This window comes from Tenrec ecaudatus, chromosome 1 (assembly GCF_050624435.1).
Source record: "Tenrec ecaudatus isolate mTenEca1 chromosome 1, mTenEca1.hap1, whole genome shotgun sequence".
Taxonomy (NCBI): domain Eukaryota; kingdom Metazoa; phylum Chordata; class Mammalia; order Afrosoricida; family Tenrecidae; genus Tenrec; species Tenrec ecaudatus.
The window spans coordinates 74,313,604-74,326,114 of NC_134530.1; the positions used below are offsets into that span (position 1 = coordinate 74,313,604).

General features: G+C 40.8%; 1 protein-coding gene across 1 annotated transcript in view; it reads right to left on the minus strand.

The window, feature by feature from the left end:
- Nucleotides 1-12,511, minus strand: part of AGBL4 (AGBL carboxypeptidase 4) — a 1,434,684-nt gene that overhangs the window by 689,877 nt on the left and 732,296 nt on the right. Inside the window, exon 5 of the mRNA XM_075532449.1 lies at nucleotides 1,795-2,011. Within this exon, the coding sequence (XP_075388564.1) occupies nucleotides 1,795-2,011 (217 nt within the window). The remainder of the gene's footprint in view (nucleotides 1-1,794; nucleotides 2,012-12,511) is intronic.

Here is a 12,511-nt window from a genome sequence, read left to right on the forward strand (position 1 = left end):
TTTGTCATATCTTGCCCTGTCCGACATCTCCCTTCACCCACTTTTCTGTTGTCCATCCCCCAGGGAGGAGGTTAAATGTAGATCCTTGTAATTGGTTCCCCTTTTCTTGACCTTATTTTAAGCCACCACATTTGTGATGTGTACACACACACACACACACACACACACACACACACACACACATGCACACTTACACATCCTGGGAAACGAATACACAAGGGCAGACTAGATTCCCCATAGCCAGAGAACTAACTAACTATGGGGAAGGGAAGAGGGATCAGGAACTGATGAATGACACAAAGACAGAACACATTGAAGTCCTTACAAACAGACTATATACCATGAGTCTAACAACCAGAAAGGTGTATGTTAGGGTTGTATCCCTTGCAGAATTTTCCATCTATATAATAAACAAGTAATTCAGCAAGCTTGACTATATCAAGAATAACATGGCATCAGAATTGTAAGAGGACTCATAAGCAAAAGGACTTGAAGCACTTGCTGTTGAAGACCCAAAGCTACCTACAGCCTTCAGTATGAATTATACTGGAATAGGAATAAAAACAAAAATACCCACAGCTGGACTAAAACAGCAACAGCAAAATAAATAGAAAAAAAAAGGATTGCAGTTGTCGTGGATTTCATTTTCTTGGATTTATCATCAACCCCCCTGGGAGTAGCAGTCAAGAAATCAAATGACACGAGTCACTGATACCAAGGGCTCAAGTTGAAAGAACCTTTTGAAAATGGTGATGGCAACATATGTATAAATGTGCTTGACACAATGGATGGATTGATGGATTGTGATAAGAGCTGTATGCGCCCCCAATAACATGATTAAAAAGCAAATCAAATGACGTGTTGCATGAGGCAAACGTGCTACAAAGGATCTCTTGAAAGTGTTCAAATGAACCAACAAAGGTGCCACTCGGAGCACTGAGGTGGCCTGACTCAGCCACAGTGTTTTCACTTACTGCATAAGCATGTGAGACCTGGGCCAAGACTACAGCAGGCTGAAGACGATGCATGCATTTGAATCGTGGTGTCAGTGAAAACCACTCAAAGTATTGCGGGGTTGCCAGAGAGCAAACGGCTCTGTTCTTGGAGGAAGTGCAGTGACAATGCTCCCTGGAAATGAGGAGGATGCACCTTACTCTCGAGTACTTTGGACGTGTTATCCAAAATTACTAGTCTCCAGAAAAGGATCCCCTACTTGGCAAAAGAGAGGGCCAGTCAGAAAGAGGCAGACTCTCAGAAATGTGGATTGAAACAGTGGTTGCGATAATGGGATCAAACATGGAGTATACATGTATACATGAGGATGGCATAAGATCAGGCAGAATTCCATTCTGCATTAGTGGCACCTAACAGCAACAATGTACACATCCTGGCACCCTCTACCGCAGGCAAGCTGGAATCACTAACACGCAAATTACCGCAGAGGCGCACACTCATAAACTGCTTCCGCCCCTTCTGGTAATATCCAGGAGAGTCTGTATTCTTTTCATTCAAAAGTTTTATGACTCACAAAAACTTTGGTATTTTATGAGAGAGTTTTATAGCTTCATTCAGAAGAAGAACAAATATTTGCCTTATATCTTATCCTATTACTTCTTGGTGCCGATTATAACAATGCATTACACAATAAAAACTATAGTTTTTAAGAGTCCAGAGCATATTATCTACAAAGCACCAACCTCCATTATCTGCAATCTATAGAAAAGAACCCAGTTGCTAAGAACTAACCCAGGGCGGCCTAATTCTGTATGGCTCTCCCATCAGTGCAGGCCTTACCACACTTTGGCCCAGCTGTTCACGAAAGAAGTGATCCATGTTCCTCTTCTGCAGGCTGTCCAGGTAATGCTGAAAGCGAGTGTATGTATATGGGTAGCAGTATGCAAACTGATAGATGTCATCTTCCCGGTCAAAGCAAAACGCAAAGGACATCACATAATTCTTCCTGTGGTCTGGGCAGCGGTAGTAGTAAACATTTTTAGGAGGCAGCCTTTGCCTGAAAGATACCAAGAAATTGGTGCAGATCAGACAGTGATTCAAGTTTGAACAGGTCATCAACAGACTGAATCCCCAGAATAAAAACTATAACATTAAGAATCCTGGATGATGAACAGGGAGGTGGGCAGCTTCAGCACTTACAGTAACAGCACTTTGTTCATGTTTCAGCCCTTCTCTTTATCAACTGCTTGGAAAATTCTAATAAACAAAGATATATGCATTTTGTTCATTCATTCAACCATTAAAAAATTTTGGACACCTACTATGTGTCCAAGTATCATGCTAAATTTTGGACATAATAATGTAAATACATCTCTGTTGTATATTTTAGGGGGGAAGCGGTCAATACATAAGTAAAATAAATAGACATTATGGGTATGGACTCTTAAAAAAGAGCCAAAGGGAAATGATACCGTGTTGTATAAATGACATAAATGAAAGTAGTTCACTTTTTTCCAGAAAACTCAGGTTGTTTTATTAATAGTTCCATGTTAGACCATATTTTTAAAGATCATTTTACTGGAGATCTACTTTTAATGACCTAATATTCACTATGAATATTCAAAGATGATAAAATAATGCTCAATATTTCCCCAAATTATTATTATTATTTAGAGAATCCCATGAGATTAATTTTCCATAGAATAGTTTTGGAAAACATGCCATTAAAATGTTCTTAAAGGCAATTTTACTAACTCATCACACTGGGACACATTCCTGCGAAAAAGAAGAACATTCTAATCATGTTTCCCATCACTTTTTCACATTATTCCATTCCATGTGCTCCATGCATCCTGATATGTTTTATTTCCCTTCAGGGAATACCTCTAATTTCTATCTTTTCAAATCCCATTAATGCTACAGAGTCCATTTCCATCTCTCCCATTTCCATCATTCTCCATTTCTACTTCCAGGCCAGTTTAATGCACTCATTTTGGAGTATGCTTAATTTTTAATTGGCATCTCCATAAGTTTTATCCACCAGGCTCAACATGACAGTTCATTGAGGACAGTGCTGTCTGGGGGCATGGGGTGGGAGTGGGGCTCGCACGGTGTGTAGGAAACGAAAGACTAAGCCTCAAGTGGTGTAGCATTCTGAAGAACCAAGGTGCTCAGGGGCCTATGCGGGGATTGTAGGGGTAGTTGGAAGCATGAGAGTATGGGAATTGATGTCTAAGAAAACAAAATGGTACTGACTTCAGGTATAGCAAATTAGAGAGAGTTATTTGGAGATCAGAGTCTTATGACAGAATTTGTTGCAAACGCTTGTTTTAAATTGATGGCTTTCTCAGGCCAAGTGAGAAAGACCAGGCTGCCTCAGTAGGCAGGGTGGGAGATGAGGCTGTGTGCTTCTAGGGGCTGAGCAGGGGTAACATAGTAGTGATGTTTTACACGCAAAGCAAACGATGTGGAGGCCAAATGGTCAGTACAACACGGGTCCTGTGATGCACAACTATAGTGACTTATTTTGCATGCCTGTGACCCAGATATTATAAATCGTAAGTGTGGCATGTGGAGGGAGAAAGTGTATGGCGAAAAAGGGTGGAGACTGAGGGGGAATGAGAGAAAAGAGGAAGGAAGGATTGCAAGAAGCATGCCACAAGTTCACTCAGTACCCGACGCAATCCTCAGCAGTTCTATCAAGGTGGTTATTGTTTCTGCATAGAAGATGTGCTCATAGAGGTTTACAAGAGTTAAGGTTTACCAAACCCATGGTGCCAGGCTAGGTAAAGGAGGATCTGTAATTCACATGTGTTTGTTTCTAAGCCCAATACCGGGCTCATCCCTCCACGTTTCCTCAGACTTCCAATGGGAGTGTGTGCAAAAGACAACATGAAATGGTAGAACTATCAGGAATTCATCACGGCTGTGGTCTAAAGAGTGAGAAAGGGAAAGGTAAGAATACATGTGAACAGGAAGGCAGAAGCCAAGTTACTGTAAACAGCATGCTAAAAAAGGTAGACCCATGATTGTGTCAGTCAACAGACAGGGGAAAGTGTCAGAAGGACAGGGCAGTCACAGGTATAGAACGCAGAATAGATTTGATTATATTCACAAAAACGGAGATTGAAATTATAGGCTGTGGAGTCAAAGAGGATCAAGGACGTGAGATTGCTGAGAAAGATGACAAGATGTTTGAGAAGCCTAGAGTAAGCCACAAAGGGTTTTTACACTTCAGTGAGTACCTGTAACCAATGGATCCGAATATCATGTGACAGTTGAGGGTGAACGTAGGCCTATCAATAGATTCTCTTCGCCTCCTGTTCCCAAAGAAGGAGCCCTGGCATCACAATAGCTAAAGTATCAGCTGCTGACCAATGGTCCAGTGGTTTAGCCCTACCCAGTGGCTCCTCAGGGGAACAAAAGCTAATCTTCAGCCACCCCAAAGATAATGACGTGTAAGAAGCCCGTGCTTCCTATGAGCCAGAATCAACTCAACGGTGTGCGATAACATACCAACTTGCCAAGTCACATGGTGTAAAGAGATAAATAATAACAAACTGCTTGAAATATAAATGAAGCTCTCAGATAGACTTCTTAGGCATTCCTTTTTCCAGCTAGATTGTCACCCTAAACCTCCGCATGTAGAAATTCCGGAACTGCCAGTGATGAAATGAGAGAGATAATAACTGGGAAATATCCTGGATAGTGAGTAGGAAAGTTTGTGCTCTGATCGGTCTGCACACGGGTACTGAAGAATGAGCAGCTCCTGAGGTGGCAATGGGGGAAACAGTGTTCCCGGGCGAGTCAAGCTTTTGTTCATTATTTTATTCAACAAGTATTTGTTAGGCTTCACACACAAAGCATAGTTGAGACAGGAAAGACAAGAATTAGAGAAGACCTGGACTAAGCTTGAAGGGTTCAAGTGTTATTATCAACTACAGAGATGTTTTTTAGAGGAAAAAATGAAAAGTGCACATCTTTGGAGAGGAAAGAGAGCGGTGTATGCACAACCAACATGTATACAGCTGAACAGAAAAGATGGAGCCTATAATAGTGTTATCATTGAAGATGCAAGAATATGACACTAGTAGGAAAGGCTGGTATCGGGGTCCCAGGTTAGTTACAATGAAAATGGGCTCAAGGCTTTAGTGTTTGTTATGATCTGTGACAGTCCCCCTGGGCGCTGACCCAGGTCTCAGTCTCCTAGAACCCAAGAGGAGCATGCATTCATTCACAGGTAACTCCTGCAGTCATAAAGCCTCCAAGACTATGACATTGATATTTTCAACTCTTCGTTTATTCCATCAGGGTGCATGTTTTAATACAATAACCCCAGGTTTCTGCTTTTCTGGCCAAGTTCAGCAACCTGATTCTGAGAGTCTGCCGTCTCCACCAGATTTGATTATGTACTATCATGAGACTTCAGCTAATGCCTGCAGCTGTCCCAGCTCCTCTGTTTAGTGGGTTGGGATCCTAACCTGATTAGTAGACAGAATGAAGGTAATGGACCCCGGGATTATCATTCTGGGAAGCTGAGATGCTGCTCCGGGTTGGATTTTCCTGATTCTGCTGAGAAATCGAACAGAATTCAAAAGACCTCTCAGGTAATAAAAAGGACTAAAGCAAAAGAGGCTACTAGTAAGGATGAGAAATGTCTTATTTGGGATGCACTCCTTTATTTTCTTATTTGGCTTGAATTATAATTCAAGTGTCTATAACTGCTTTATATTAATTATAATTTGATCATCATAATATCCCAATAAAGTAGGAGTTATTTACACCCCTTTACACAGGCTAGACCGTCACAGACTCAGAAGGATTATAAATAAATAAACATTCCTCTAAGTCACAGTCTGTATTGACCCAGGTCAATGTGATGCCCAAGTCTGCGCTCATAAACGTCATGGTATTTTTCCAGCCTCCTTGCTCCCTTTGACCCCCAACTTGCATACAACCCAAGGAGGTATATGAAGGAAACTGATGTAGCAATCTGGGAGCCCTGGTGGTGTAGTGCTTATGCTTTGGGCTATGATCCACATGGTTGGCAGTTTGAAACTCCCAGCAGCTCCACAGGAGAAAGACTGGGCTTTCTACCACTGTATATAGGTACAATATTGGAAGCCCACAGCGGGTTGCTGTAAATGGGCATTGAGTTGATGGCAAAGAGTTTGGTTTGGTTTTGGATGGAGAAATGGCAAAGCATTTGACTGCTAACTCAAAAGACCTAGATTTGAAGCCACCTAATGACTCCACAAGAATACAGAGGCATACTTTGTTCTGTTCCACATGGGATTAGCTTGTGACAGCGATGGACATCAACAACAATTCTAAGCAAGATAGAGGATACACAAACACTGCAGGGCAGGTAATACAGAGAATAAAGACAGGTAGGATACATAATAGCAAGTGTGTATTTAAAGGAAACTGGTGGAGCAATGGTTAGGCACTTGGCTGCTAAAAAAAGAGAGATCAATTTGAAGCGATCAGTGTGACTCCACAGGAAAAGAACTATGGTAGGCATAATCTGTTCTCTTGTACATGGGGTGTCTTGAGTTAGAGTCACCTTGATGGCAGCTGACAATGGAGAACATAAAGTTCCACAAACAGTACCCCTTGGCCCTTTGTAGGAGCTCTGGAGTAGAGAAACTCTGGTTTATTTTCTCTAATCAAGCAGAAAATGTAGATGTGGCTAGATGGGTTACAATTTCAGGCTCTTTATTGGCAGTGGACACAACATTCTTTATTCAAATTAATAAAAAGAGAAGTGACAAATCAGTCTCCTTGGAAGTCCTAGGGTAGATATGAAAAACAAGGACAGAATCACTCAGAAATCCCAAAGAGGAATAACGTATTAAGTACCTACTGTGTAGTGGGCATGTTCACTGTACCCTGTGGCGTGAAAGCTGGACAATCAACAAGGGAGACTGAAGAAGAATCGATGGATTGAAATTATGGTGCTGGTGAAGAATATTAAAAGTACTGTGGACTGCTAGAAGAACAAACAAATCTTTCTTGGAAGAAGTACAACTAGAATGTTCCTCAAATGTGAGGCCGGTGAGACTTCACCTATTTTGGATATATGACTGGGAGAGATTAGATCCTGGACAAGCCCATCATGCTACATCCAGGAGATGGATTGCCAGTGGCGGCAACAATGGGTTTAAGCATAGAAGCAATTGTGTGCATGCACAGAGCAGGTCCTTGTTTCATTCTGTTATGCAGAGGGTCACTGTGAGCCCACACCTAACAACGAGCAGCCTAAGCACACATTCGTTCTACAACACCAAAATTGTGTTAACGGGAATTCATCCAGTAATTGAAGTTGCTGAAACAGTCTCCTGGTTCTTCTACTTGATCTTGATCTACTCTGAGGTAGGAAGTAACCTGCCTCCCAGTTTCCCAAACACATCCACTGCCACTGAGTCAATTTGGACGCACAGGGGCTCCATCAGACAAGACAGGACAGGACTGCCCCTGTGGTCGTCTGACGCTGTCACTCTTGGCTGGAGTAAGAAGCGTTGTCTTTCTCCATCAGAGTGGCGGGTGGTTTTGAACTGCTGACCTGTGGGTTAGCAGCCTCACTCGCAACTATCATACCACCCGGGTTCCTCCAGTATCCATGAGATAGTCTGAAACTGGGTGAACTTTGATTCCTCCTCCTTTCATGGAAACAGTTGAGCCTCAGTTTGTCATCATGACAACACATCATCTTTTGCATCATCTTTTGTCTTGTTTGGCTGAAACAGCCCTGATGGTCACCTGGCTAGAGCCAGTTGATCCCTGTCTTTTCCTCTCTGATGTCTGCCACAGCCGGGTGCTTGGCGTGAGTATCTGCATGAGAAATTCGCCCTCCCTAGACAAACAGGAAGGCCCTGCTCCTAATTCCAATCCTATCTTTCCCCATATAATTTTAATAGTGCTCTGTCACCGGCACATCTATTCTTATCTCTTTCCTCACTTTGTCACAGCTAATCTCTTGGTGAGTCACACGGGTGGGGGGCGGGGGAGAGTGAGGGCGTGCTTAGATACAGGCAACACATTTTTACACCCCAGTGTCTAATCAGATTACCATCTTATCAGGGGCTGATGGGCACTAAGGGTGGGAGGAGAGAGACAGTGCTACATATTGCCAGCTGAGTTTTTGATAACGAAAAGACACTGCTCGCTTCTTGAATTAACCTTTTTGTCCTAGACACTCCATTGTTTATTCCTCGGAGTTTATTTTATGTGTAGGATTTTTTTTTTATCTGTGCCTTCTGGAGAAGGACACCCACACACTGGGGCAGCAGCTGCTTCTATTAATTCCAAGCCATTAAAAAATTAAAATTAAACCCAATTACTTTGGCTTGTTTAGAACTGGGGAATAGCTAAGACTGATTATTCCCCCTGGTCATGGACAGCAACAATATTCCTACCTACAGCGGCTGCAGACTGAATGCTAATGCAGCCAGACACTCCAGGGACAGGCTCCCAGTGCTAGGACAGGCTCAGAGTCACCGACTCTACCCTTTCCAACCCAGGTTCTTGAGGGAGGACAAGGGGACAGTGAAAAATCATGCAGAGATTAGGGTTCTAGCCCCATCTCTGACTGGACTCTTCTGCCCACTGTACCTCTATGTGCACTTTTACAAACCAGTGTCCTGTTTTCTCTTAGTTTTGTTTTGAAATTCTTGTGTAGGGATGGTTGTGTTTTCAAAGGTGGCACCAGCTGGACCATGGGATAACATATAAGGTACTATCTATCAGAAAGCAACCATAATCCGAGTTCTTTGGGATGAGATGGCAGTTTTTATGGCTGTGATGTTTCACGTTTGCACTGAAATTTTGTACCCAAGTTACTTTGTGGTTGGGCTATGAGTGGAATTATACTTGCCCAGTTTTGAAGCCACTAGAAAGAAAGTACTTGTAGTTACCTTGAATAGAGTCTATTACCTAAGACACACTCAATAGACATTTTGAATAGGTGAATACATAAGTGAGAGCTGGGTTTTGAATGCATAGAACAATATTCGGTCCAGTCTTTTTGAAATGCAGTAACTGTGCAGTAGAAAGACTGTAGACTTGGGTTCGAAACCACTTTCATCAATACCAGTCATAGGAGTTGAGCCTACACAGCCACATACATAAAGGGGAAATGATATCTAGCTAATGGATTGTTAAGGACCCTGATGGCATAGTGGTTATATGTTAGGCTGTTAACCAGGAGGTCAGAGCTCAAAACTACCAGCCACTTGACTGGAGAAAGACGAGGTTTTTCACTTCTGTGAAAAAGTTACTGCCCCTGTGCGCCAGCTATCTTCATCCCAGAGACTCCCTGTGAGTTGGGAGTGAGTTTATTGTGTTTTGTTGCTGCTACTGCTGCTGCTATTCATTTAATGGATTTGTTGTGAAGATGGTAAGTTGCAGTAGGTGCTCAATAAATGTTAACTGCGATTATCATTCTGACCTGCATGATGTAACTGGTTGGCTTTACACCGTTCACTCTCTCCTAAGAGCAATGCATTCTAAGATTGTACCAAGTCAAGCAGCCTGAGAGGACTTCAACATTTCAAATCTACTTTATCTGGACCATAAATTCCCAAACTTATTTGTCCTACTGTACCCTTTTCAGAAAAAAAAAAAGATTAGGGATGCTCTAACAATTAACAAGTTCTGTTCTATAGTCTCTACTCCATGATAGCATACGTGTCGTTATCTGCAATTTTTCCCCAGTACTTCAAGGGAGTGATGTCATCCACTGGGGGGAACATTGATCTAGAACATATGTCTCGGCTTGTCGGGGATATTTCTGACTTGAACTCTTATTTCAGCACCTTGTCTGAGTTAGGATTTAGCTGTTTTTTAAACATTTAAAAATACAGTTATTTTTTTAAATGTTGCTATTTTTAATAGTGGTATTAAAATAAACAGGATGAGTTTGAAACACCTCCCCGTTTTATTTCAAGCTTTTTCCATGGTCTAATAAATAAGTGCCTGAAATATACAGGCAACAGAGTTCTTATTTGAACACATGGCTATAAAAGAAGACGAGTAATAATCCTGCTCTCCAATCCTGACTAGTCAATACACAGTGGCACCAATACCTCTCTTTCAAGCAGGTGTGCTCTCTGCTATAGCCCAGTGTTCCAAAAAAGGAAGCCAGGGAGCTCATTCAAGTGTCAAATGATGATTGGAAAGCACTCTACTCAAACCTGCTGCCCCTCCCAGGGCTTCTTGGGCCAGCCATGCTGCGATCTGCACAGGACCTCCTGGGCCCGGGTTGTGATCACCACGACATCTGGGAAATTACAGCTTACATGAAAGTGAAAGACGTTCAAGACAGCAACGCTGAGGACTCCTGTTTATAACGGGTAGTCTGCGTGGTCTTGTCCCATTTGTTGTATGGTATAAATATAAAATGGTTTATTACTTTTATGGTTTCATTACTCTTTAAAACAATTACAACAAATATGATGACCAGAAATGATATAAACATGACTAGTTTAGAAAAGTTAAGTACTAAATTTCCATTCTGCTGAAAGTAAGTTCTCATGAGCCTGTGAATTGCACAAAATGTTTATCAGTACCTATGATTCACCAGAGGGGGTGTATTGATAACATGACCATATAAAGGCCAGAAGACACCAATCTGCTGAAGAAATTTCATCTATTTTAAAAGATAACAGTTATTTTAAGAAACCTGTACCCAAAGACTACAATTTATCCATGCAAAGGCAGAATCATAGAATAAACTGACAGAAATTATTTTTAAAGTCATATAATTTAGACCAAAAGATACACGTCAGAGTTATAAGTAGTGTGACTTATTATTTAAGCTACAAAATTGTTCTTATACATCAAATTGGATAGTTTTCAGTTTCAAGTTTTCTTGTGGGCAAAGATAAAGTGATATCTATTCATGTATTCTTTTTTATTAACAGAAGAATTAAAGGCAGCGGTTTTGCATCACTGTTGTCAGATGTTTCCAAAGAAAGTATTTTTATTTAATTACAATTGATTTTATTTTTCTCACTGAATTCCTAGAATCAAAGTGAATCTTTTGGGAATTCATTCTGATGAGGATCAAATATCTACCTTCCTGATAATTTAGTTTAAAAGGACACTATGAGAGGTAAAATCAAATTTTGAGGTAACAGGACTATACATTTTGGTTAAACAACTTGATCAATCAAAAGGTATATGGAACTCAACTTCACTTGGATTGGCTTGATGTATGCACATAGTCTCTCACTCACTGCAATCTGGCCGAGTCTGACTTTGAAGGGCCTGACAGGACAGAGAAGACGTGCTCCTGTGGGTTTCCCATACAGTACTTTTTTGGGTCGAGCAGAAAGCCTCCTCTTTCTCCCTTAGTGCGGTGACCAGGCTCAAAGGGCTGATCTTGCAACATGTCACCCACCACAGCACCAAGGTCCTTTCACATCATGGACAATTGCCCTAAAAGGGGCTTCTATGCGCTACTCCCTCAATAAAGCCCTAGTTGTCAAAGTCCACACAGAGGAAGGGGACTGCCCATGTTTTGTTATGAAGCTAATGGCAACTCATACACAGAAAATACCTTTTTTAAGTTTCAAGAAAGTAAGCCCTGTTTCTCTTTTTATTTTGTGCAATCTAGGAAAGTTTTGAAATCATAAGCCTTTAATGAGCTGCTTTGAGAATCAACCATCACTAATTCTGTATTTCTAGTTCATGAGACTCTAAATTTTGGCTGAACTTTGTTTTAAATCAGTTGAAAATCTTTAATAAAACACTCAAGCAGTGAAGAATCAAATTACTTCAGCTTTTAAAGGTATTATTAAATTAAAACTATTGAGAACAAACATTGCAAACAACACATATCATTTTGCTTTACAAAAGCAAGGAAATAACAGGGCAAATTAAATTGTGAGAGCAATTGGAGTGCAAGACTTAATTCTTAAATTAAATAATTTTTCTCTGGAAGACCTCAATTTAGGGGAGAACATTTTAATGAAGTCACTATTTTTTCACATATCATGCAATCTATCCTTGAATCATATTAAGAATATTTGTGCAACCAGCACCAAAACCAATTTGAGAACAGATTCTTCACATGCTCATTTTTGTTATCTCCCCAACCTCCCCCATCTTCCCCTTCTCTGCCCTATCAGACGAAGTTCATCATTTTAATGGAATTTGAGTATGTTGTGCCAGAGTAGAGTGCAATTGAGAAGTCTTACAAGTTTGCAGCATGTATAGCTGGTGAGTCTATGAAAGAATAATTTCATGAATGTTATTATGATATTTTTTATTCTTCAAAACGATCATGAAAGTATCTCCACAGGGGGTAGAACACATATCCACTATGAAAATATACCTATATATTTCTAAGAACGGTAACCACCGATGACAAATTGTTCTAAGTTTATGTATATTTCAGCATCCATTGAAATAATGCCATTTCATATTTAAGAATGTTGTGCTTTATAAAGAAGACTCAGTAGAAGGTGTCAGTAATTTTTAACTGATTAATCATGCAATGTAACTCTGAAGAACATTGTAGGCAGTGTCTTAAAAAAAAATTCCTTATCGTTCA